This window comes from Emys orbicularis, chromosome 5 (genome assembly GCF_028017835.1).
Source record: "Emys orbicularis isolate rEmyOrb1 chromosome 5, rEmyOrb1.hap1, whole genome shotgun sequence".
NCBI lineage: Eukaryota > Metazoa > Chordata > Testudines > Emydidae > Emys > Emys orbicularis.
Genome location: NC_088687.1, coordinates 93,926,703 through 93,950,882, shown reverse-complemented (window position 1 = coordinate 93,950,882; position 24,180 = coordinate 93,926,703). Strand labels below are relative to the sequence as shown.

General features: G+C 40.3%; 2 protein-coding genes across 9 annotated transcripts in view; one reads left to right on the top strand and one right to left on the bottom strand.

The window, feature by feature from the left end:
• Positions 1-8,897, top strand: part of FIP1L1 (factor interacting with PAPOLA and CPSF1) — an 81,198-nt gene extending 72,301 nt beyond the window's left edge. For all 7 annotated transcript variants that reach the window (XM_065405245.1, XM_065405243.1, XM_065405240.1 and 4 more), the window contains 2 exons: positions 5,976-6,113; positions 8,584-8,897. In XM_065405245.1, coding sequence (XP_065261317.1) covers positions 5,976-6,113; positions 8,584-8,731 — 286 coding nt within the window. In that variant the 3' untranslated portion in view covers positions 8,732-8,897. The remainder of the gene's footprint in view (positions 1-5,975; positions 6,114-8,583) is intronic.
• Positions 8,898-10,469: 1,572 nt separating this feature from the next.
• The window catches only part of LNX1 (ligand of numb-protein X 1), a 94,326-nt gene continuing 80,615 nt past the window's right edge, over positions 10,470-24,180 (bottom strand). For both annotated transcript variants that reach the window (XM_065405257.1, XM_065405258.1), the window contains exons 8-10: positions 19,477-19,705; positions 11,431-11,589; positions 10,470-10,605 (exon numbers count right to left, since the gene is read on the bottom strand). In XM_065405257.1, the coding sequence (XP_065261329.1) occupies positions 10,470-10,605; positions 11,431-11,589; positions 19,477-19,705 (524 nt within the window). The remainder of the gene's footprint in view (positions 10,606-11,430; positions 11,590-19,476; positions 19,706-24,180) is intronic.

Here is a 24,180-nt window from a genome sequence, read left to right as displayed (position 1 = left end):
CTTGTAGGTGCTTGTCTCTATCTGAGGGATTGGAGCAAATGCGGTTATATCTTAGAGCTTGGCTGTAGACAATGGATCGTGTGGTGTGTCCTGGATGGAAGCTGGAGGCATGTAGGTAAGTGTAGCGGTCAGTAGGTTTCCGGTATAGGGTGGTATTTATGTGACCATCGCTTATTAGCACAGTAGTGTCCAGGAAATGGACCGCTTGTGTGGATTGATCTAGGCTGAGGTTGATGGTGGGATGGAAATTATTGAAATCATGGTGGAATTCCTCAAGGGCTTCTTTTCCATGGGTCCAGATGATGAAGATGTCATCAATGTAGCGCAAGTAGAGTAGGGGCGTTAGGGGACGAGAGCTAAGGAAGCGTTGTTCTAAGTCAGTCTAACTTCAAAAACAGACTCCAACGAGAGACTGCCGAGCTGGAATTGATATGCAAACTAGACACAATCAACTCAGGATTAAATAAAGACTGGGAATGGCTGAGCCATTACAAACACTGAATCTATCTCCCCTTGTAAGTATTTTCACACTTGCTTCTTATCAAAATGTCTGTACTGAGCTATCTTGATTATCACTTCAAAAGTTTTTTTCTCTTACTTAATTTGGCCTCTCAGACAACTCCCACCTGTTCATGCTCTCTGTATGTGTATATATATATCTCCTCAATATATGTTTCACTCTACATGCATCCGAAGAAGTGGGTTGTAGCCCACAAAAGCTTATGCTCTAATAAATTTGTTAGTCTCTAAGGTGCCACAAGTACTCCTGTTCTTTTTGCATAGTAGAAGACCATTGTGTTTTTACCCATCCTATGACCAAACGATTTCTAAGGGCCTCCAAAATATCCTGAGGTTCGAGATCCAACCCCGTCTTGGACCTTAGCTTAGTCCTACGCTGCTTCACCAACTCCCCATTTGAACTGATGGCCTCCTGTTCCTATATCCACCTGCCCATGCAAATGCCTTTCTCATAGCAATCACATCTGCTCAATAAGTGGGTGAAACAGGTGCCCTCATGGTGCTCACCCCGTATACAGTCTTCTACAAGAATACAGTCACATTACGACCCAACCTGAAATTCTTACCCAAAGTCTTATCGTCCTTTCACTTGAACCAATCGCTCCACCTTCCATCATTCTTCCCCAAGCTATATAAAAACAAACATGAGGCAATGCTACACACTCTGGAAGTAAGTGAGCGGTAGCCTTGTACCTCAAATGACCTAAATCATTCAGACAATCACTGCGCTTATTCCTTTCTACAGCTGAAAGGTCAAAAGGATCTGCAATATCAAAGCAAAGATTTTCAAAATGGATATCTCAATGCATTCACCATTGCTATCAACAAGATAATCTACAAACTTCAGCGGGAACTCAAACATATTCTACCCGATCGCTGTCCACCTCAATAGCCTTCCTGAATAACGTGCCCTGAATAACGGACATTTGTGGGGCTACCACCTGGGCTTCCTCGTACATATTCATACAACATTATGTGATTACCCATGACTCAACATCCGATACGTTACTTGGACACATCGTCCTATCCTCACTCTTCAATACTGCTCCGAAGCCTCAACCTTCCAACACTGCTAAAGTGAAGCACCTATAGGGACACCACTCGAAGAAGACAGGGTTACTCACCTTGTGCAGTAACTGAGTTTCTTCGAGATGTTTGTCCCTGTGAGTGCTCCATTACCTGCCCTCCTCCCCTCTGCTTCGAAGTTCAAACATGGACTCGGCAGTGGTGAAGAAACAGGGTGGTTGGGTTGCACCATGCTATATAGACGCTGCTCACGGCACGTCACAGGGAGGAGCGCAGATGCGGACCAACGGACACTGCTACCAAAGAAATCCAATCCCAGGCACAGGGGTGCAGAGGATGCCAGCACCCCTAAAGTGGAGCACCCATAGGGTCACATCTCGAGAAACCTCAGTTACTGCACAAAGTAGCTAACCCTCTCATCCTCTCCCTCAGGGATGTGGTCCTACAAGCACATAGGAAGTGCCTAATGACTACAGATGGAAACCAGGTGTAAAGTGACAGGGGAATTCCTAGTTTGCCAGTGGGGCACACAGGTCTTATTCCACCTGAAAGGTCCCAACATGCTGGACCATTCAAATTGTGATTTTTGTTTTGCATGTAGAAAAGCTGGTTTTGGTCATGTTTAGAATTTTTCATAGTTCTTGCTGAATCCTTTGTCATATGCATTTGGTGGTAAGATCTCAAACTGTTAAATAAGAGGGATAAAAAAATAGTGTCAACTTTGAAACCTCTATAGAATATTTTTAAATAATTTTCTATAGCTCTCTGTGGCAAATACAGAATATGAAAAAGGTGTGATGAAAAAGGTTTTGGCCTTCATTTTTTAAACTTGAAAGCATAGCAGGCATTTGACTACCTATGTTAAACTCAGCAGAGGTAACATTCCATATTCCAAAGTTAACTTTTTACATTAGACATTAATCAGCAATTTTTTGATCTTGGGAACTAGATCTCAGGTAGGGGGAAATCCACTAAATTATTTTTTTCTCTCTGGCTTTGTTTTTTGCTACAAAGTGGCAAAAATGTTAAGCTCCTTGAACTGTGCTGAACATTCTTATTTCAAGGGTGTCTTCGTTCAGGGAATTGTTGTCCAATTATTTAAAATTTGGTACTTAATTTCTCTCTCTTTTCAGACCTGGCTTACCCATTTTAATGCCAATTTGACATTTTTGTGATTTTTAGACATGGGGTGAAATTTCAGTTTATAATTAATAATATTTGAAGCACACAGAAGTATAATTTGTATTCAACAAGTATATTCATAAAACCCCACCTATGCATATGAGTGCTCACATAAACTTCCTTTTTCTCAACCTACGATATGTTATCAATTTCAATTTTTTTTATTATAAGACATTTAAAACATTTTACTCTTTTTGATAGAAGGGATATATACTTTAAAATTGATCATTTAAGTGAAGGACTGAAGCAGTATCTAGAGCTAGACAGATGTTATGTAAGCTTTCCATAAGCTCTATCAGTGCTTCTCAATTCTGACCTGAAACAACCTTTTTATTCCAGAGCCGAGCCTCTCATAACTAGACTGACTAGTCATGTTTAGTTTTTGTGACATGGGCTAAATTTATTCAGGATTAGGACACACTTCCACTTTAGGCCAAATCAGGATTGGAATCCTGAACTAGAAAAGTAATGTGAACTATCCACCAAGTCTTTCTTAATTCTTAAGAAATAATTGCTAATTAGTTGTTAATGTTAAATAATTAGCGTTTCTAATGCTGTATACACTGCATAGGTTGGGAAATGTCTGAAGTGCTGTACCACACGGATGTGTGCCCCACTGCAGCTCCACTCCACAAGAGCCTAATGTCCTCTTTGAGTTTATTCAGCCCTGTCTCCTGTATAGTATTGTTAACCTGTGCTGCCCTCTCTCAGTATGACATGTTTTGGAAACTGGGGGTTGATATTTGCAGAATTTTCGGCTTAAATTCATATGACGTTTGATGTGGGAGAGTTTGATTGATCAGCATTTTTTTTCCCTTCAGCAAAATGGCTGTGATGTGAGGAAATATGTAGTGGAATGAAAGTTTGATTATGCACATTTTCCCTTCACAGCATCTCACAGTAGAGGGGAAATTGAGGGGTAAACTCACAAATTTCAAATCTGTTATACTGTTGGGATTCTGTTGTATACTACAATTGGGAGTCAGCAAAGTTTCTTTTTCTAGCGAAACTACTTCACCTTATTCTGGTGTTGGGCACCTAAGAGGAGTGAGAGAGTGTTGTGGATTCAACACAATAAGCACCTTGTGTGTTTCATGTAGCTTATTAAGTATTACCCCATACTCCTCAAACTGGTCATGGAACCGTCTGATTTAAGCCTTAATTAGTTCCCTATCTATTTCTTGTTTTTTATATAGGTATGTTGTAATTGTAGGTTTTACTTTGAGCCATAGTGTGAATGTGCATATGCTTTTGAATAAATGTATATTTCTTTTAGATTTAAAGTAGTGTCTCCCACAACATAAGACCATGCTTTATATCAATTTGTATACTCCCTCATCTTTGGTTGTAACTACAGTTAAGTTTTTATAATGCAAAACATTTGGAAGAGCATTGTTAGTCAACTCAATTGTATTACTTAGCAATGAATCATTACTATGAGTTAACCAATGGTAGCTATTGTTGTCCCATATTTTGACAGAGGAAATATTTTAACATATTGTGGAGAAACAGATGACATTCCTTGGCTTCCTTTATCATTTGTCCATTTGTTAAAGTGCTGTGTAATATTTTGGGAATTAGTATTCTGTAACTTCCAAGGAAATACTTCAAATTTTTACCCAAGATTTAACTGCCAATAACAGTCCCTAATTTTACTGCTCCACAGCAGTAAAATCATGTAAAGCAATCTATAGAGACCCATAGTGAGACTTGGCAGTACTCGTTCAGGTGTTGATTTCCTTCCCCTTTTCCTCCCTCTCCCCCATAAGTCCATGCCTAGGCCTGGAGTAATCAGAGATGCAGTGGTCCTATTAGGGAAATGGCCACTGGAGCCATATTGTGGCAAATCAGTCTTCTCTCATCCAAATTCTCACTTCATTGAGATGTGGGGAATCTCTGTGAAGCTGGGTTCTAATCCGTGTAGAAGGCACATTCCCTGCACAGGCTCCGCAAATCCTTCCTCATTAGTGGAGCCACATGGATTCTTCTGCACATAGGGTCCCCAGTACCTTGAAGGAAAAGACAGTAATATTTTGCTAGTAAATGTTTGCTTAGACTGAAGATGTGGCGCTTTAGTTTTTGCTTTAACTTAATGGCTTCTAAGTTCTAATTCCTTTTAGCTAGTTTCTGACTCAAAAAGTTTGATCACATCAGTCTGTAGTTTTCTTTCAGGATCTTAATTTGCAAAGATCTCCCCTTTATTTTCTGAGCTATGGAAACTAAGAATTCATATGACATGTTGCTATTCAATCAATTTATCTTTATTGAACAACACAGGTGTCAAATTGCACCTATGACACTGCATCTGTTTTTTAACCAAGTAATAAATAATACCCAGCTCTTACATAGAGCTTTTTCATAAGCAGTTCTCAAAGCAAGGAGACGGCAGATTGGATTATTGGCAGCGGGTGCATAAGAAGATAATGTTAAAATCTATTGTGTTTTCTGTTGGACTAAACTCAAATAGGTATCACTATCAACTTCTTATTTCATGGAACACTTCACTGACTTTCTCTGTGTGTGTGTGTGTGTGTGTGTGTGTGTGTGTGTGTGTGTGTGTGTGTGTGTGTGTGTGTGTGTTAGTAGGACAGGAACATGTTGCAGTACCCACTTTAACTAAGATGTTATGAAGCCTTACCAAAGCTACAATATTTTACAAAATCTCTTACAGTGCATTGAGGCCTCCTATATACCTAGTTTCTTCCTTCATGGCTGTTACTGCATGTCATCACTAAGACTTACTGAAGATTTCACTGAACATGCTCAAATGCTTTTTAACACCTCAGAAGTGCTGATAAGAAATAGCCAGTATGTTCTTTCAAAAACTTCATTTATAAAGTGTGAGCTCAAAACTGTATAACTATAACATGCCATCCAGATGAGGATTAAGTATAATAAATGTTCACTACCTGTGATTTTCATACAAAGTTTGTTATTGCATAATAAACTGTGCATAGATTTAATAAGATGCTGCTAACTTCTCCTTTTCCTCCACCCCAGTACACCCTTATGTCAAAATATCAAGACTTCAAATCTAAAGTTACAACAGTCCTTATATTCTACCCCTTAGGTTAAACAACTTTAACATCTTTTTAACATACGTTGTAGATGGTATTTATGAATCCTGACCAATACGTTAAGTCTGGTTTGTCATTTGTTGTGTAAATGTTAGAATGTGTGGGTTTTTTCCCCCAGGCTGCTTTAACATTTCACTGGCATGTGAAAGATTTTTCTTTTCTTCTCATCAGTGATGAAGAACGATATAGGTACAGAGAATATGCAGAAAGAGGCTATGAGCGTCACAGAACAAGCAGAGAGAAAGAGGAACGACACCGAGAAAGGAGACATAGAGAAAAAGAAGAGACTAGACACAAATCATCTCGAAGGTTTGATCTTTAATAGTATATGAAAAAGACTTGATCTGTAGAAAAATGACAGTTGGAGTATCATGAAAAGGTTGCAAAGATCCCGATATGCTGCCTGCAGCAAATCTGCTATGTAAAAGATGTGTAGCTGACAAGAGATGTTGATCCAAGGTTACTGTGTAATGTCTCTACCAGCTTCAGCTGGGGCAGTGTGTAAAATCCTTTGTCTGGACCCTACTGGTATACTTCATATAAGGCGAATGAGTGGGGGGTGGGGGTAACAAAAACATTACAAGAATCACAGTAGGGACTTACTTAAGCTGTAAGAAAAAAGCCTTGTAGTTAGAATATGAGAGAAAGGTAGAGGGGAGAGGATTTTTTAATGAATCTGTAAACTCCGGGGTTGTACCGTATGACTGGAGAATTGCTAACATAGTTTCTATTTTTAAGAAGGGGTGGGGGGAGAGTGATCCGGGTAACTACAGGCCTGTTAGTTTGACATCTGTAGTATGCAAGGTCTTGGAAAAATTTTTGAAGGAGAAAGTAGTTAACGACATTGAAGTCAATGGTAATTGGGACAAAATACAACATGGTTTTACAAAAGATAGATCATGCCAAACCAACCTGATCTCCTCCTTTGAGAAGGTAACAGATTTTTTAGATAAAGGAAACGCAGTGGATGTAATTTACCTCGATTTCAGTTAGGCATTTGATATGGTTCCACACTTTTTTTTTTTTTTTTTTTTTTTTTTTTTTAAACCAGGAATGGGGAATTATTAGTTACATTGGAAAAGATGGGGATTGATATGAAAACTGAAAGATGGATAAGGAACTGGTTAAAGGGGAGACTACAATGGGTCATACTGAAAGGTGAACTGTCAGGCTGGAGGGAGGTTACTAGTGGAGTTCCTCAGGGATCGGTTTTGGGACCAATCTTATTTAATCTTTTTATTACTGACGTTGGCACAAAAAGTGGCAGTGTACTAATAAAGTTTGCAGATGACACAAAGCTGAGAGGTATTGCCAATACAGAGAAGGACCAGGATATCATACGGGAAGATCTGGATGACCTTGTAAACTGGAGTAATAGTAATAGGATGAAATTTAATAGTGAAAAGTGCAAGGTCGTGCATTTAGGGATTAATAACAAGAATTTTTGTTATAAACTGGGGACTCATCAGTTGGAAGTAACAGAGGAGGAGAAGGACCTCGGAGTATTGGTTGATCACAGGATGACTATGAGCCACCAATGTGATATGGCTGTGAAAAAAGCTAATGCGGTCTTGGGATGCATCAGGTGAGGTACTTCCAGTAGAGATAAGGAGGTGTTAGTACCGTTATACAAGGCACTGGTGAGACCTCATCTGGAATACTGTGTGCAGTTCTGGTCTCCCATGTTTAGAAAGATGAATTCAAACTGGAACAGGTACAGAGAAGGGCTACTAGGATGATCCGAGGAATGGAAAACCTGTCTTACGAAAGGAGACTCAAGGAGCTTGTCTTGTTTATCCTAACCAAAAGAGGGCTGAGGGGAGATCTGATTGCTCTCTATAAATATATCAGAGGGATTATTTAAACTCAGTACTAATGTGGATACACGAACAAATGGATATAAACTGGCCATCAGGAAGTTTAGACTTGAAATTAGACGAAGGTTTCTAACCATCAGAGGAGTGAAGTTCTGAAACAGCCTTCCAAGGGAACAGTGGGGGCAAAAGACATATCTGGCTTCAAGACGAAGCTTGATAAGTTTATTGAGGGGAAGGTATGATGGGATGGCCTAATTTTGGCAATTAATTGATCTTTGACTATTAGCGGTAAATATGCTCAATTGCCTGTGATGGGAAGTTAGATGGAGTGGGATCTGAGTCACTACAGAGAATTCTTTCCTGGGTGTCTGGCTGGTGAGTCTTGCCCACATGCGCAGGGTTTAGCTGATCGCCATATTTGGGGTCAGGAAGGAATTTTCCTCCAGGGCAGATTGGCAGAGGCCTGAGGTGTTTTTTGCCTTCCTCTGCAGTGTGGGGCATGGGTCATTTGCTGGAGGATTCTCTGCACCTTGAAGTCTTTAAACCACAATTTGAGGACTTCAATAGCTCATACATAGGTTAGGGGTTTATTACAGGAGTGGGTGGGTGAGATTCTGTGGCCTGTGTTGTGCAGGAGGTCAGACTAGACGATCATAATGGTCCCTTCTGACAAAGTCTATGACTCTATGATTTGTCATTCCTGTTTTTTTTTTAAAAAATAGCGTGGATGCATATAAACCATTTATTAAAAATGAAGCTTGATTGTGATGCACATTTATGTTCTGATGATCACTTCCTATTCGTCTTTGTCCACATTTTCCAGTACTGCACATGACATTAAAACTGCAGGTGTCAGTTTTCTTATAAGGAAGCAAGAGGCAGATTTCTCATACATTATGTTTGAGGGCCTATTTAATAGCAGAGTATGCATCTGTCTGAGCATTTTCCTCTCTTTGTCTTAGTAACAGCAGGCGTCGTCATGACAGTGAAGAAGGGGACAGCCACAGGAGGCACAAACACAAAAAATCCAAAAGAAGCAAAGAAGGAAAAGAAGCTAGTGGTGAACCTGCCCCTGAACAGGAAAACACTGAAGCTGCTCCAGTGGAATAGGCATGTGTGATATTTGCTTACTTGCATATATTAGTGCCAGAAATAGATTACTATAAATCTTATTTTTCTGGGTATTAAAGAAATTTGCTCTTAATCTTGTTCTGTTAGTACAAAATATAAGGTTAATTTGTTTTTTGAAAATAAAAGAGTGAATTTTTCATGTTAAGTTAAGATTCATGGATTGACTTTGTCTTATTTTTAAGATACTATAAGAAAAAGTGCAGCGGTGGCTTCTGAGGTCTAGAGGGTGGTGCTGTTGCAGTACTGTACAGGAAACCTACCCCCAAAATACTGAACTCAGTCTCTTGTTGCCTAAGCCAGTAGGAGCTGTGGAAGTTTATTCTTCTCCTGGGTTGAGGTTGGTTTGCATTCATGTTACCGCATACTAATACCTACCAATACATCTGTAACCATGCTCATGGATCTCTGAATTTTATATAATGAACTCAAAGGGCAAAGCTAAACAGGTCATCCTTTTGTGTGCCATAGGAGAAGAGCGAGAGGCATTTGAGAAACTTTTGCTGGAAGGTATGGCAAAAACATAAAATATGCACATTATTTTTCATGTGATTGGAGAGTATGACCATTATTTATATTACATATAAAGTGTTAAAGGTTTTAACACAACTTTCAAATGTATGAGTGAGTGCAGGAGGATGATTTAAGTAGCTCATAGAATTGGAGGTTAGATAATTACTTTTGGTTTCTATTAACTGGTTATCCATCAATTCTGCTGCTCTGACCTATGTAAAATGAAGTTGGTCTTAGCATATTTGAGAGACAGCTGTCCACATCACAGTAAAAATTAATGGCCTGATCCTTTCCCCCTTTAAAGTTAATGGGAAAGAGCACCTGACTTCAGAATATTGATAATTTCCATAGAGACACCTATAATTGTTTAAGCAAAGAAAATAAACTACCATCTCACTTTTGGACATAATCCCTCCAGAAAATGTTTGAGTCTAGCAAAACTTACACTGCCACTATCCAAGTGGATAATTAGTAGTCAATCTGACAATACTTAAACACTATTTTATCCATGAATTTTAAAAAATTAAGTATGAAGTCCTAATCTTGCTGGGTTATCTGCAGTTAATCAGAAACTTTGGGAAGAATTATAGTTACTGTTTTCTTGAAGAAAAGAACATGTCTGTACAATAGTTACATTTATTTTTAATAAGAAATAAAATCTCATTCACAGTATTACATCCTACCAGACAAAATATTTGAAAGTCTTGAAAATATCAGCATCATACTGACCTTGAAAAGGAACATTATTTGATCAAAGTGCTTTTTACATGTTGGGTAGAAACAGTCAACTGATTTAAGCATTACAAAAACATTTCAAGTTTATCATTTCAAGAGACTGCCAGGTATTTTTCCGAGCTACATATCCATAACTTTTTTTATAAATTGAAAATGGTAGTGAACAGAATTGCTGCTTCTTCTTAATGGACTTTATTATAATGAGTCCAATATAAAAATACAAACTTAAACACATGAGAATTGTACCCTGATCTATAATTTCAGTAGCTTTGCTTTTTTCTAAAGTGCACGTTACTCTGACAGGTGCCATGTTTTCTCAAGACCGTCTTGACATGCAAAATTACATTTCACAAACTTTTTTTTTATTATTATTATTATTTACAAATATACAGTTGACCGGAAAACTGATGTCCATAGTAAATAGCTTGTTTTCTGTGTCAAATGATTTGTCATTTTTCCATGAATACTTGTTTTATAAAAAAGTGCCAGGCCAGGACATAAGAGTGAGAGTAATTTTTCCTTTCAGTTCTTTGAGCATTCTTGCCAAACAGGCATGCATCATTCCTGATGTATTCCTGCCATTGACAGCAAGGAGGATATCACCGCATCTGGAAAATTAAAAATGTAGATAAGATTTTAGTTAAAACACTTAAAACTAAGAAGAGATCCAGATCTCAGTCAACTTTCTTGCCAATTGAGCTGCTTTGGCTGGCTCTATAACGTTGTGTCACCACTTTGCCAGAAGGATGGCAACTACTAAGCGGGCAAAAGAGTGGGGGTGAAAAAGTTGAGGCTTCTGAAGGTAAGCTGTTGAAAAAATCCTTGTGTTCTTACTCTACCATGTATTTGTTTCTTTCCTGGCATTCCTTTACAAATCAGATATAGATGGAGGAAAATATGAAATCAGAGCTCTTCTTTCAGATCTCTGTGTGCCAGGTAAAATTAACTGGTTATTGGACAATAAAACACTGTGTAAGAATTTACAGGTCACCTATATTTTATCTCACACACCTAGTATTGGATTTAAATTACATTTTTAGTTGTCAATGTAGAAGTGTATGTATAATTAAAATAACTGTTACTATGTAAATAACATACACTACTTCACAGATGTCTTTTATTATATGTAGATGTTGATAGTTATACACTTGATAATATTTTGCCAGAAAAGCAAGTTGTTAAAGCACAGGATTCTATTTCGGGTTCTATTCCCAGCTTTGTCAAAAAGGGCCCAATTTTATACTTAACTGGTTTCAATGGAAGTTTTCATTGGATTGGTATGAAATTGAGCCCTCTTTTTACCTTCAGCAGGTCACTTGGTCTCTCTGGACCACAGTCTCCTTATTTTAAGACTTAACTCTATGAATATTATAAAGTCCTTTTGAGTTCTTTGGATGAAGAGTACTATTTAAATATTAGTTTCATTAGTTTACCTAATTCTTCCATCATTGTATGCTGGTGTGCCTCCAACGATGGATTTGATAAAGAATGGTTTGTTCCCACTGTGTTCTTCATAACCGCCTACGATGCTGAAGCCAAGACTTCCTGCTGTATTTCTTCGTAATACAATTTCTTTGCAGCTGTACAAATACCTGAAACAAATCAGTCTAATTAATGACTTAGGATTAAGTTAAGTTTATTTGTTGATGCATCTGCCTTTCTAGGAACTGGTAGCATGTTTGGGGACTGCTAAAAGGCATCAAAGTTCCATTGAAGAAAATATTTCAACTGAGATTGGACTTCATTTAAATCATAACTTAAAAACAACACTGATGCTGTCTGCAGATGTCAAGTGCCTTGTTACCTGCCTCTTATCAGCTATTCCATCAGTAATAAGTGTCATGCTTTTAAGACACGCTTTAAAAAAAAAAATACCCCAAAACTCTCAGGATAAGGATGGATATGAATTCTGGTGTAATACAAAGCTGAGTAATTCAGATAGCCATTTAAAAAAATAACAGAGATCACACAAGGAAAAATATCACCTTAGGGAAGGGATTATACCTTTGCTGTTAGTGAGCAAAGGGTGAGAATTGTGCAGAGAAGAGCATTCTACTTTCATAACCCTAGTGGTGGAGTAATTATGCTGTTATTGAGAAGGTGGCTTGTTATAGGTACAAGATTAATTCAGTGGGTTTTTTTTATAAGAATGAATGATTAAAAAAACCCTCTCTGTCTTTTGGTTTGGCTTTTTTATAATCCGTTGGTTATATTACCTGAAAACATAATGTATTGCCCAACTATACATAACTGATACTGGCTTGAAGGGGGGGGAAAGGGGGGGATGTTAGATTAATTAAGCTTGTATTTTGTGGTATGTTGTAATCAATCTTAATCTTGCATTAGTTTAAATGCCTGTTTGTTAGTTATTTTAGTGTTTATTATGAAACTAACCTTCCAAAATATTTCAGTGCATCAGTCAGATATTTTCTGAAAACTAGAAAAGACTATTGCCATCTTCATTAGAGATATAGTAATGCAAAATTTTGCCAGGGATACTGATAAGCCTTTACCATCTAGCCTAAAGCTGGCAGAAGGAGCTGAAATGCATTTGGTGTTATAACAGACTAGTTAACTTTCTGCACATATTCTAAGCCAATCCATTACAGCTGAATTTACTCTGTAGTGAAAGACATTTTAAAATTCTCACTGAGAGCTGACTCTTCTGCTGAAAAAGGCAAAATTGTACCTTTAAAGATAAAGTATATATATTTTTTAAAGATTGTCATATTTTTCTTGTAAAATAATATGTTTGCTAAGTTTCACAGCAGGATTTTACAGTATTACTAGATTAGTCCCCTAGGATCTACAAATATTCACCTGCTGCCAGGATGTTAGGTATAGTGTTTGCACAACAGATCACTGGCTGCTAATGGAAAAAGCAGGTGACTCTTGGTTATTCCCCAGAAGGCAGGCTCTATTACTTTCCCAGCTGTGAGGTTTTGAGCATGCAGAATCACTTTAAAGAAAATGGAGAGGAAAAAAAAAACTACCACCTTAAGCTCACAGGATTTGGTAACAAGGTCACGACCAAGTGTTGCCAGGATTTAGTCATCATTAATATTAATTCAGCCTGATATGCAGAATGGGTAACAACCTTGCTGTATTTGGACATTACTTATTGCCTTAAGGAGGAAGTTTCTTGACCGCTTGAATAAGGGCAATTTTACAGTAAATACTGCTGTCCATTTTTTTAAAAAAGGGAGTTTGTTCTTGTGTCCTTAACCAGCTAGGCCAAGTATAATTACAAGGAAAGAAGGTGTCTTAGTACATTGTGTAGGTCTTTCAGTTAAATTACCACCATTAGACTATAGAGTTTACCTTCTACTTGTAATCTAACTGTTTGATTTAGGTAACAGAGCTATGACATGCTGTCAATATGATTGATCTAGTGTGCATTTAATCTGAACCAATTGTGTTTGTGTAAAGGTGTCTAATTGATGGTTAATTATGACTGTTGGAGTCCTATTAATAACAAATTCAAGTTCCAGATGGCAAAGTGATTTGGGTTTCTGTTGTCCATTACTCTTAGCATTCCAGAGCCAGCCTCTTCTTTCTCAAGTCTAGGTTGTTCTTTACTCTTCCTCCATGGCTGTGAATAACTTTATTAGCTGAACTGCCTTGTGTAGGCATTCAATCTTCTAATGTTCGCACCAAACAGCAGCACTCTGTTTCTTGCAAATCTAACTCCTATATAGATACCTTTTGAAATATCCTTGTTCTAAAAAGTAGAGCAAGGCAGAGAAACAACCCCATCATCTAAAATATTATTTAAAATCAAGTTAATTTTGGAGGAGATTAGGGCAATATTTGGCTCTGATGAATGCAAACAAGGGCTCATTAGCCAACAGTATTTATTTCTCCTAGGTTCAGATGAAAGTGTAGTGGCCTGGCACTATTGTAGAATCGATCATTTGGGAGCAGAAGCCAGCTCCAAGAGGAGCTATATTCTGAATGTTCCTTACTGAATAGGGACAAATAACCTGCTTGTTATTCCTCCCCCTCTCCCCCCCCAACTCTACTAGGCATATAGTGTACGCTGTGATTATTCATAGGTTTCCCTATATCTTACTAGCAACTAAAATTATGTTCAACACCTTGTTGAGTCCTTGGGCATACCGTGATGGCCAGGCTCCCCCACTGGAGCGAGGGGGTAGATGTCTTACCACAGCCTACAGGAGATGATGGACTGACTGGGGTAATGCATGATTCACACCCCCCTTTATGTCAACACTTTAAGAATATCTGATCTTCAGCCAAACAGTGAGCTTTGTGAGCCAGGGACTGTCCCTGCCTGAAAGTGCACAGAATATCATGAGTGCTACTACAAGCAGCAGACATCAAGTGCTTTTCAGGAGCCAGAGAACATCGGAGAGAATCCTAGAGTTGGCACAACATGAGTACTAGAGTCCCATAATAATCATGAACCTTGAAGATGACACTGCCAGAATGGACAGCAACTTGAGCTCTACTAGGAAACTAGTGCTATTTGGCAGCCCCTCTAGACTAGCCAGATAGCAGTGGTGTGTCTAGCTCAGAAAAGGTGAATACCCTCAACGGAATAGGTTTAACTGCTTTGGTTGTTCACTGGCCCTGAAACACTTGCTGTTAAATGCCTAGCTTTGGGTATTGATGGCTGAAGTGGCACATCTTGTCTTTGATAGCTGTGAAAGGTGACATCTGCAGGCCAGATTGGAGAAAAAAACTTTGCACTTACTGTTGCAATAGCTTGGCACTGGGGCAATAGAAATTGCCCAGTGTTAAAGAAAAAGACATTTTGTATTTTTACTTCTTGAATTAATTTCCACTTTAATTTCTTGGTTGGCTAGCCAGAAATACAAGGAGTTCAGACTAAAAATCTTCAAATTTGGGTGCCAAAAGTTAAGCACCTAAATACACCAGTAGGTGAATTTGTATTCGCACAAACTCTTACTGTCAGTGTTTTACTAAAGCAATGAAAAAAATGTAAGTTACAGCCATGCACACTATCTAGATGCTAATACATTGAAACAACAGCTCAGGGCATGAAAGCTGCACAGAAACAAGGAAATAAGTAAGGCTCTAATGGAGTTGTCTGGATATTTCAGCACATAAGGAATAAAAAGCCTCCTGCTCTGCATAGCTGGGAGAGAGAGGGTTACAAATGGAGAGTTTGAGAACAAGAAAGGGATAGTGGTACATTTTGTAGTAATAAAAATGGAGTTAAATAGCACCACATCTGTACTTATTGCTGTGGAGCAGCTTGAGGGTTCTTGGTATACAAGGAAAAACTTTAATCTATGGATTATTGACCTAGTTAGACCACAATGGTTTCTTTGGAGCTGCTGCAGTATAGGGGATAATGTCTACTTTGGACCATACTAATTTACAGATTACCACTCTATAGCAGCTAGTGATTGGTAATTTTTTTAAGTTTAGGAGGGTTTTCTCTGCATACAAACACACTCATCATGTGAGTGACACAAAGTATCCCCATGGCAGTTCAGAAGCTAACAATGCTGTCAGACCCTTGTTTATAACACTGTTACAAATACAGTTGCCCATCTTAATGTTATGTACTCAGCAAACTAGTCCAGCACTTGGTACGAAGCTTTCACAGATGCATTAAGAGACTAAAACACAATTTAACTGTGTTCTCTTTAAGTCTTAGATTCAAATAGTAAAATGTGTAATGCCCTGCTCCTGGCTGCTTCATCTTTGTCTCTGCAACAATGAATATTGAAAGATTTTTTTTAAAGTGTTTCACATTCATACTTCAGAATGACAACCCGTGTCAGCAGACAAAACTGATTTCCCTGTCACTGATTTCATCTGTTTTCCCCTTGTTATAATGGATCAAAGTTACAGAACAACTTAGTCCAAACTTTCAATATAATGTATCTGTAAAACTGGCATTTGCTTGTGTACTTAATGGGGTTTAGAGGTATGTTTTGAAAGTTCTGCTTACAGCAAGACCATTAAAATGGGGGAGTGCTTGTCCAATTTCACGTCTCATACCCAGTTCTGCCACTGATTCTGTGATACACCTTGAATAACTCAATCTCTCTGCTTCACTTCACAGCTGAGTAGACTACTATTCACAGTACATCTGTGAAGTATTTGTAAGTTATGGTAGGCTGATCTATAATGTATTTTTAAAAGTAGTGTTGGGGGGAATGCGAGGATAAAGAGAAGGAAGGAGGGCAAAATTAGCAAGGGTAGAAAAATTACTGTAGCACTGGGGAAGTGTAACTTTGCTCTAGCTGCTGTGTAGTGTTCTCTTTATCACCTTGAACAATAAATGACCTGTATTCCTCAACAGCCAACTGAGTAGAAAAAACAAATGTTAAGAAATAACTATGCTAGATAGGGATGATGATTAGTCTTTACTTCAATAGATCTGACTACCAGCAAACATACCTGCCACTCACATGTGGTCCCTAGGACCTCGCTCAGACAATTGTTAGAAGCACACAGTTTTATAACCACCACATAGTGTATCGTACTACAGAGTGAACAGAGGCAGTAGTTATTTATACACTAACAAGTCATCTAAAAATGACTCACCGAAGACCAGTTTTAAAATATCTTTGGAAATGAAATTTGTGGCCATTTCCTGTGAGCTCAGCAAGTGCTTACATATTTAAAGAATTTAGAAAGGCAGTGATTTCTGGTGCTTAGAGCCAGGCCCTGACAAGTCAGATTTGGCTTCTATTGCTGACTTGCTATGGGAGCTTGAGCAAACTGCCTAATCCTCAGTGTTTATTTCCTCATCTGTACCAACCTTTGTAATGTGCATATGACCCATGGAAGAGAGGTGAGCTATATTAGGGGAATGTATTGCTCATTTACAGTATTGGTATCAGCGCAGAAGTATGCCTGGAGAAACATTAATCTTAAATCATATAGCTACACTCACAGAAATTAAGGGGAAACAAAACCAGTACTCCAGGTTGTTGCTGAGGCCGGTGATTCTTCCTTCTCTCTCTTGCCCCATGTCTCCGTATCATGTTCTATATTTCCCCCCTACCATTTTCTCTCCTTTCTGTGTCCCCTTCCCATCTCCCTTATTCTGCCTGCTCTTCCTTCTCTGGTTTCCTATCCTGCAGGACCAGGCCTGCTTGTTCTTTGCATTCCTCTTTCTTAGGGGCATTGTCTCCTGCTGTTGAACTTTAATTATAGTATCTAAACGTTCCACACTCTAATACACCAAGACTTCCTCCCATTGCACCACACTTGTATATTAATCTAGATTGCTTAACACTGACTAAGCAGAATTGTATTTGAATTGAATCATCTTTTCCCAAGACAAGCTTGGGCTGTGTAGCAAAGCTGTTGAAAATACCCTTGAAATCTAGTGGGGAGTGGCTCTTGCCAACAACATCCTGGAAGCCTAGTGAAAGGTTAAATTCTCAGACTGGGGGGAAGAGTTAATGTGTATTAATGATACATGTCCTGGTGACAGAGCTTGAAGGACTTCCAGATGTGTAGTGTGGACACCAGAGAGTCAATGAGAACAGAAGGGTAACCAGTATTTGCACTAGATAAGATTGAAATGTCTGATAACATGTATTGTTAAGTGAATAAGTCCAAATCTGTTGCTTGGGGCCTGCCAAACAAGCCAGTACTAATAGGGGTGAAATACACCTCTGTTACTGTCAATTCTAATAATCTTTATTCCCCCTATTTAATTTAAATTTAAGAAGACCAGCGCACCAGTTCAGCATACTAATTCCCCTACACTTCAGCCACACTGTGGCCCTTTTCTGTGAGTTGAGTTGCAGCTGGGGATATGATTACAATGAATTTCCTGTTTTCAGACCTGCTGCCATGGTGGGTAATTTTCCTTCAGTTAAAAGGTTGGGCGTTGTACATGTGCATTTTCTGGAGCAGGGAGCCTAATAAACTCAGCTGCTGTTCAAAAGGGTAAAATTCCCTTCCAGCCCAGAAAGCCAAAGATATCGGACTGCTTGATCTTAATGTGCTTTTGTTTATTACTACTCTGCATCTCTGACAGTAACTTTATCTTGACTGCAGGACAGAGTGACCACAGTCCTCCTTCAGTGGTTACAGCAGGTGCGGTGAGCGGACTGAGGGAAAGCTTCCTCAAGGTGGACTTAGCTGTATTTTCCTCAGTGATAGGCAATGCATTGCCTTTATATTGAACCACTAAGAGTAAAGTTTAAATTTCTGTTGGCTTAGGAGGGAGAACTGTAAATTGTAGAGAGGGGAGCTCTCAATCCCTGTGGTGCAGTAAGGTTAGCTATGCAGTGAGGCAGAGGGTGTGTTCTAGGGGTGATACTGGCATCTGACTGGTTCACCAGAACCATGGTGAAGGGTAAATTAAAATCCACCTTCAGTTGCTGATAAACACACTAGTTTCTACCTAAAAGTAAAGAAGGGAAAAATCTATTGGCCTAGGCTATTTCCCCCTCCCTCCCCCCGAATGAAGAGATGTACCTGACCCCTAAAGATGGCACAGATTTGCTTTTCATACTTTGTGCCCTCCACCCACATACAAGGAAGGGCCTGCAAAATGGCCTAACATGGAATAGTAAGGAACAGAATCTAGCTAGAGTATAAATACCCAAAAAAAGCAAAACCATGAAGCTGTGTACAAAAAACCTGAGTAACCCAACTGGTTTCACCCTTGTTCTCCATGCAGCGGAGCCACCTGATATTGCCCTTTTAAAAGAAAAAAGGATATTCTGAACAGCCATTGGGTTCAGGTTAATAGGTAAAGCATATATAAACTGTCGCGTCAAATTCTGCAGTCCTAGAAATCAATGAGAGTTAAATTCCATTTAAGAATTGGAATTTCAGCATTAACTCAGTGTAATCCCTGATGCAGGGCAAGTCTTCATTAAAAGCTCAGGTTCAAACAACATTGCAAGATGCAGATTTATGCGTGCTGAAGATGTTAAAATGCCCTGTGTATGTAAGACAATTAAACTACACACTATGTGGCTTATTTTTACTAAAACTACAAAACAGCTGCTTCCTGTATCTTACAAATGAACTTTTCGCAGGCAGGTGGTGGAGTCAGGGGAGGCGATTCTGAGAAATGCACCAACTGTGTGCACTTTTTAACATCTGGGCAAAGTCAAACAGTTCAGCTGTATTTAACTAACACAGGATCTGTGAAGCTTGAGTGCTGCAGGGGTAGTTTTGGACTTTGCAGGGTGGTCCAGAGGGCTCAGATCCCAGATATAAGTTCTATGAGCTCCTACATCCACTCAGACTTTTCCTTAACACATTTTCAACTATAGGACTGTTCAGGATATTTCTTTCCTCCCTTAAAAGCAGCCCTATGTGTCTACTTTCCATATATGTATATACAATTACTAAAGGGAGGTATTTAAAATAAAGGTTTTTGACAGAGCCTGGATTTAATTAAGATGTCAGTGTAATGAATCAGGCCAAAAAACAAGAGCCATCCAAGAAACATAAATCTTTCCTCCCACTCCCCTTCAACACAAGGATGTAATTTTTGGACTTACCGTGGCAGCTGAAGCCACATAACCCAGGAAGGTGACCATTCACTGTTATCAGATGTGTTCTGAGTGGTGTCAGGGAGTGATACATGGCTCATGTCCTCCAGGGCCTCACATTCTTTCATTTCCAAGGCTTTGAGCACTACAGACGAGGTGGTGTTTTTCAACAGGGCTACTGCCTCGCTACGGCTGACACCAGTCAGGTCAATTCCATTCACATTCAGCAAAATGTCACCTGAAGGACAATAAACAGAACCATTGTAAAAGGAGAAAATGGTTTTAAGGCTTTAATTAATTTTTCCTTTTAAACAAAATGCATTTCAGGAATAGGCCAGGGCTGGGAACTTGTTGCCTGTCAAAAGTGGTTGTTAATATTTTCATATGAAATAAACGTGAGGCATAAAATAGACCTTGAGAGTGGGATGAGGGGCTGAACTCAAACATGCATCAGCGCAGCCAGAATGGGCAAAGGTAGTGTTTTTGGTCATACTACTCTTCAACCCTGGATCAGAGGGCAGCCAAGGGCCCTGAGGTAACAGAGAGCAGACTAAGGGCTGTTGAATAACATAACCCGCTCACTGGCCGACATTAAACAACGTTTGGCATACACAGCTTTGTACCATGGCAAACACCGTTACAAATCCTTTTAACTTTTTCTTAAAGATACAAAAAAGAAGGAAACACAGTTTATTAAGTAAGGTTTTCATTTTAACAATATCCCTTTCCCTTTAGCTGGCAAGAGTTTTTAGATGGAAAACCCCCTTGTTTGAGAGTCTTTTAGATAGGATAAAGGATGGGGAAGAGAGAAGAATTTAGTTGAGATGGGCTGGAGTTGTCATCGTTGTTAAAGTCTGATCCCATTTCCTAGAAGACAAAACACACACAAGAGGGAAGAGAAAAGAACAGCGAAGATAGAAAATGCAGCTTCTATCTCTGATATTGATTTCACTTGCAACCTCACTGCAGAAAAACACAGGCATGGCACATGGTCTTATCAGCCACTCTCGAGAGCTGGCAAACTCATGTCAGCATCAGGCTGTGTAGAACATTGCTTTTGCTGTCTCTCTTTGGTCACAGGCTTACAGTACTGTTGCAAAATATACAGTCTTGAGTGGCTAAGCCCGACTCTTATCAGACACAAGGAAAAAGGAGAGAGAGAGAGGAAAGAAGAAAAATAAGGTAGGGAAAGAAGAGGACATGGAGGGACGGGGGGAGGGAAGGAAGTTTCATATCTTAGGTGGAGGTTGGATTTCAGCTGGTAGAGGTGGAAATGTCATCTGGTTCTCTCTTCCTTTGGCCCTGTCTGCTCAGGATTAGGATGAAGGAGGTTTGGCATCCCAGGAGATGGGGGGGGTTGCAATCATGATGGTGAAGCTCACTCCAGCCAATTTCCCCTCCTCCCTTCCCCCCCAAAAAAAGTTTCTCTAAGGTCTCCAAAAGGCAGTGATGGGCAAAATAGCCCATCTCATTGTTATTTTATCTACCAGTTAGGCCTAGTTTCTGACACATCAATTTTTGGTTCACACTTCTCTTGTTTACCAAGCATGATCTTATCCCAGTCCTTGAGTTGTATCAGCAGCCCTTTTCGTTTGGAAAAATTCAGACTTGCTTTTGCACCTTTTCCTATCAACATTTGTTGTTACAGGTTGTTGTGATATCTTATGAACTTTTTACTGTTGAGGGTAATTTACGATAAATTTGTAGGCTCAGTTATCACAACAGGGCTACTCTAAACAGGACGGGTGTATAGATGATCCATTGAGATTGTTATGCTGGGTGAGGTTCTCCAGTGAACAGAGAGCTCTGAAGATGTACTCCCCACCCCTGGCACACCACCTACAACAGGTGAGGGGCTGGATAGGAGTGCCACAGAGGTGTGTTTATGCACCAGATGAGGAGTCCCTTACATGGAGGCAATCAACAGCTAACCACGTAGGGCAGCTTTAAGGCCTCTCTACACTGATGCAGCAGTAAAAATGGGACAAAGTGGGGCTGAAGAGCATGGGACTTGAATTCTAAAATTTAAATCCCCTCGGGGATGTTGATTCCCCCCATGATTAGTCACCAGCTTTCTGCCTCAATTTCTCTAGGGGAAATTTTGAATGCATGAAAATAGGCTTTTAGAGGATTAACTTGAGTTTTGCAGTCTGTGTTGTACTGAGCTGAACTTGCATTATTATTTCCTCTTGTGGCAAGCTGATAATAAGGGTAGAGGCACAGACAACTGCACATGGCACTGTGATAATTAAGGTCTGTAAAGTGCACTTCAAATACTTTTGTATGTGCCATTGTTTTACATTCAGGTGTTTGTTTTCAAACTGAATATAAAATCTGGAAGAGAAAGGGTTGTTTATTTTATTCCTCCACTGATGCTATTATTTGTCCTAAACGGAGAACAGTAAATTTAGCAGGTTTTCTGTAAACTTTGTACCAATGTATTATTAATGTTTATTTAAATATGCCTCTGGCTGCCTCATACAATACAACAAATGACATACAGCGGTTTTAGAAATAAGAATGACCCCATAATTACCAGAGTGAACACACACAAAAAGAGGGGGAATCTATTAGTGTCACACCACTCTTGAAGAAGCAGTAATTCACAATACCAAGCGCCCCCTTTCAACTTGGAACAAGCTCCAAGCTAAAAGCTTCCTGTGGTGCCTCCAGTCCATTTTGTCTTATATGTGCCTGCCTCTTAGGCCGGGTCTGCTCCTAAAACGTAGGTTGACTTGCAGCGGCGGCTCTAGGCACCAGCGCTCCAAGCACGTGCCTGGGGCAGCAAGCCACGGGGGGCGGTCTGCTGGTCCCTGCGAGGGCGGCAGTCAGGCAGCCTTTGGCGGCATGCCTGCGGGAGGTCCGCCGGTCCCGCAGCTTCGGCGGTGGGTACGCCGAAGCTGCGGGACTGGCGGACCTCCCGCAGGCATGCCGCCGAAGCTGCTGGACCGGGGACCTCCTGCAGGCACGCCACCAAAGACAGCCTGCCTGCCGTGCTTGGGGCGGCAAAAAAGCTAGAGCCGCCCCTGTTGACTTAGCTACACCATTTCATGCCCTGAGAAGAGGTGAAAGTGGGCCGGTATGGCGTACTGGTAAGAAGTGGCTGCCAGTACTTTAACGTCGCTCCCCCTCCCCTATTGGCAGCCCTGCCGGTAGGCTCCCTACTGGCAGAGCCGCCGACGGGGTGGATAGGGGGGCAAAAGGGGCAGCTGCCCCAGGGCCCGGCAATTTAAAAGGGGCCGGGGCTCCTGGCCACCGCGGCAGTGGCTAGAGCCCTGGGCCCTTTAAATCGCCGGCGGAGCCCCGGGCACTGCGGATGGGCTGGCCGGGGGAGGCTGACCCCCAGCCCCGACCCTTCCACCCAAGGCTCCACCCCTTCTGGGGGACAGGAGCCAGGCCCCCATACCGGTAAGTCTTTTATGTTACTTTCACCCCTGCCCCTGAGCAACATACTTAAGTCGACGTAACCCCCACGCTAGATGCAGCAAGGTTGACAAAAGAATTCTTCCATCTTGGAGAGGTGGATTAACTACATCGGAAAACCCTTTCCGTTGATGTAGGAAGTATCTACACTACTGTAGTTGTAGCGCAGACATACCCTTAGACCAGGGATCAGCAACCTTTCAGAAGTGGTGTGCCGAGTCTTCATTTATTCACTCTAATTTAAGGTTTCACGTGCCAGTAATACATTTTAACGTTTTTAGAAGGTCTCTTTCTATAAGTCTATAATATATAACTAAACTATTGTTGTATGTAAAGTAAATAAGGTTTTAAAAATGTTTAAGAAGCTTCATTTAAAATTAAATTAAAATGCAGAGGCCCTGGACCGGTGGCCAGGACCTGGGCAGTGTGAGTGCCACTGAAAATCAGCTTGCGTGCTGCCTTCGGCACACGTGCCATAGGTTGCCTACCCCTGCCTTAGACCATATACTCCTTGTGGCATGGACTATATGTACAGGCACCCTGATCAGCGCTAAGCATCTGATCAGCATTTAATTGTAGGTGACAGAAATACTGATGCCTATAGTTAAGGTTGCCCAACATTTTCCATTATAAGATCGTGTTTACAGCGGTTTATAACTTTGCCAAACTTTAAGCATTTGGGCTGAAATTTTCCGCCTCAGGCTGAATGTTTTTGCAAAATTTAAGCCAAGATGATTCAGCCACATCTCAGAATGAAGCTGTGGAACAGATGTTTTAATGCATAAAATATGTATAAAATTCTTACATCCATTTTGTGGAGAAGCTCTAGTAGCTCCATGCATTGGAACAAGAATACCTAAAATTCTGTCCGTATGATGCATCCTGTAGCCCAGGGCTTCAGGGGCTGAGCATGACTTTGTTGCCAGGAACAGAGCAGGGAGACTCTCTACTGTGCTCTCAGCGTTCCTCCTGTTGGCACACAGGCAGCAAAGAATAAAAAGAGGAAGCAGCCAGATTGAAATGAAGAGGGGTTAAGGGGAGCAGGATTTGGAGCTGTTTGGAGGAGGGGGGAGGGTACTAGAAGGAGGGGCTGAAGCGGGATGAAGTCTGGGACTGGGACAAGGACAGGGACAGGTTGGAGGGGTCTGAGGGAAAGGGTCTGTAACCACTACCGCACATTCCCCTCCGAACCTGGAATAGAACCCATAGTCTCAACATTTCTCTGCTGTCAGATCCACTGGCAAAATGTGTCTCTCATCTCCCTTTAGTGGTTGGCCCACATAGAGGATG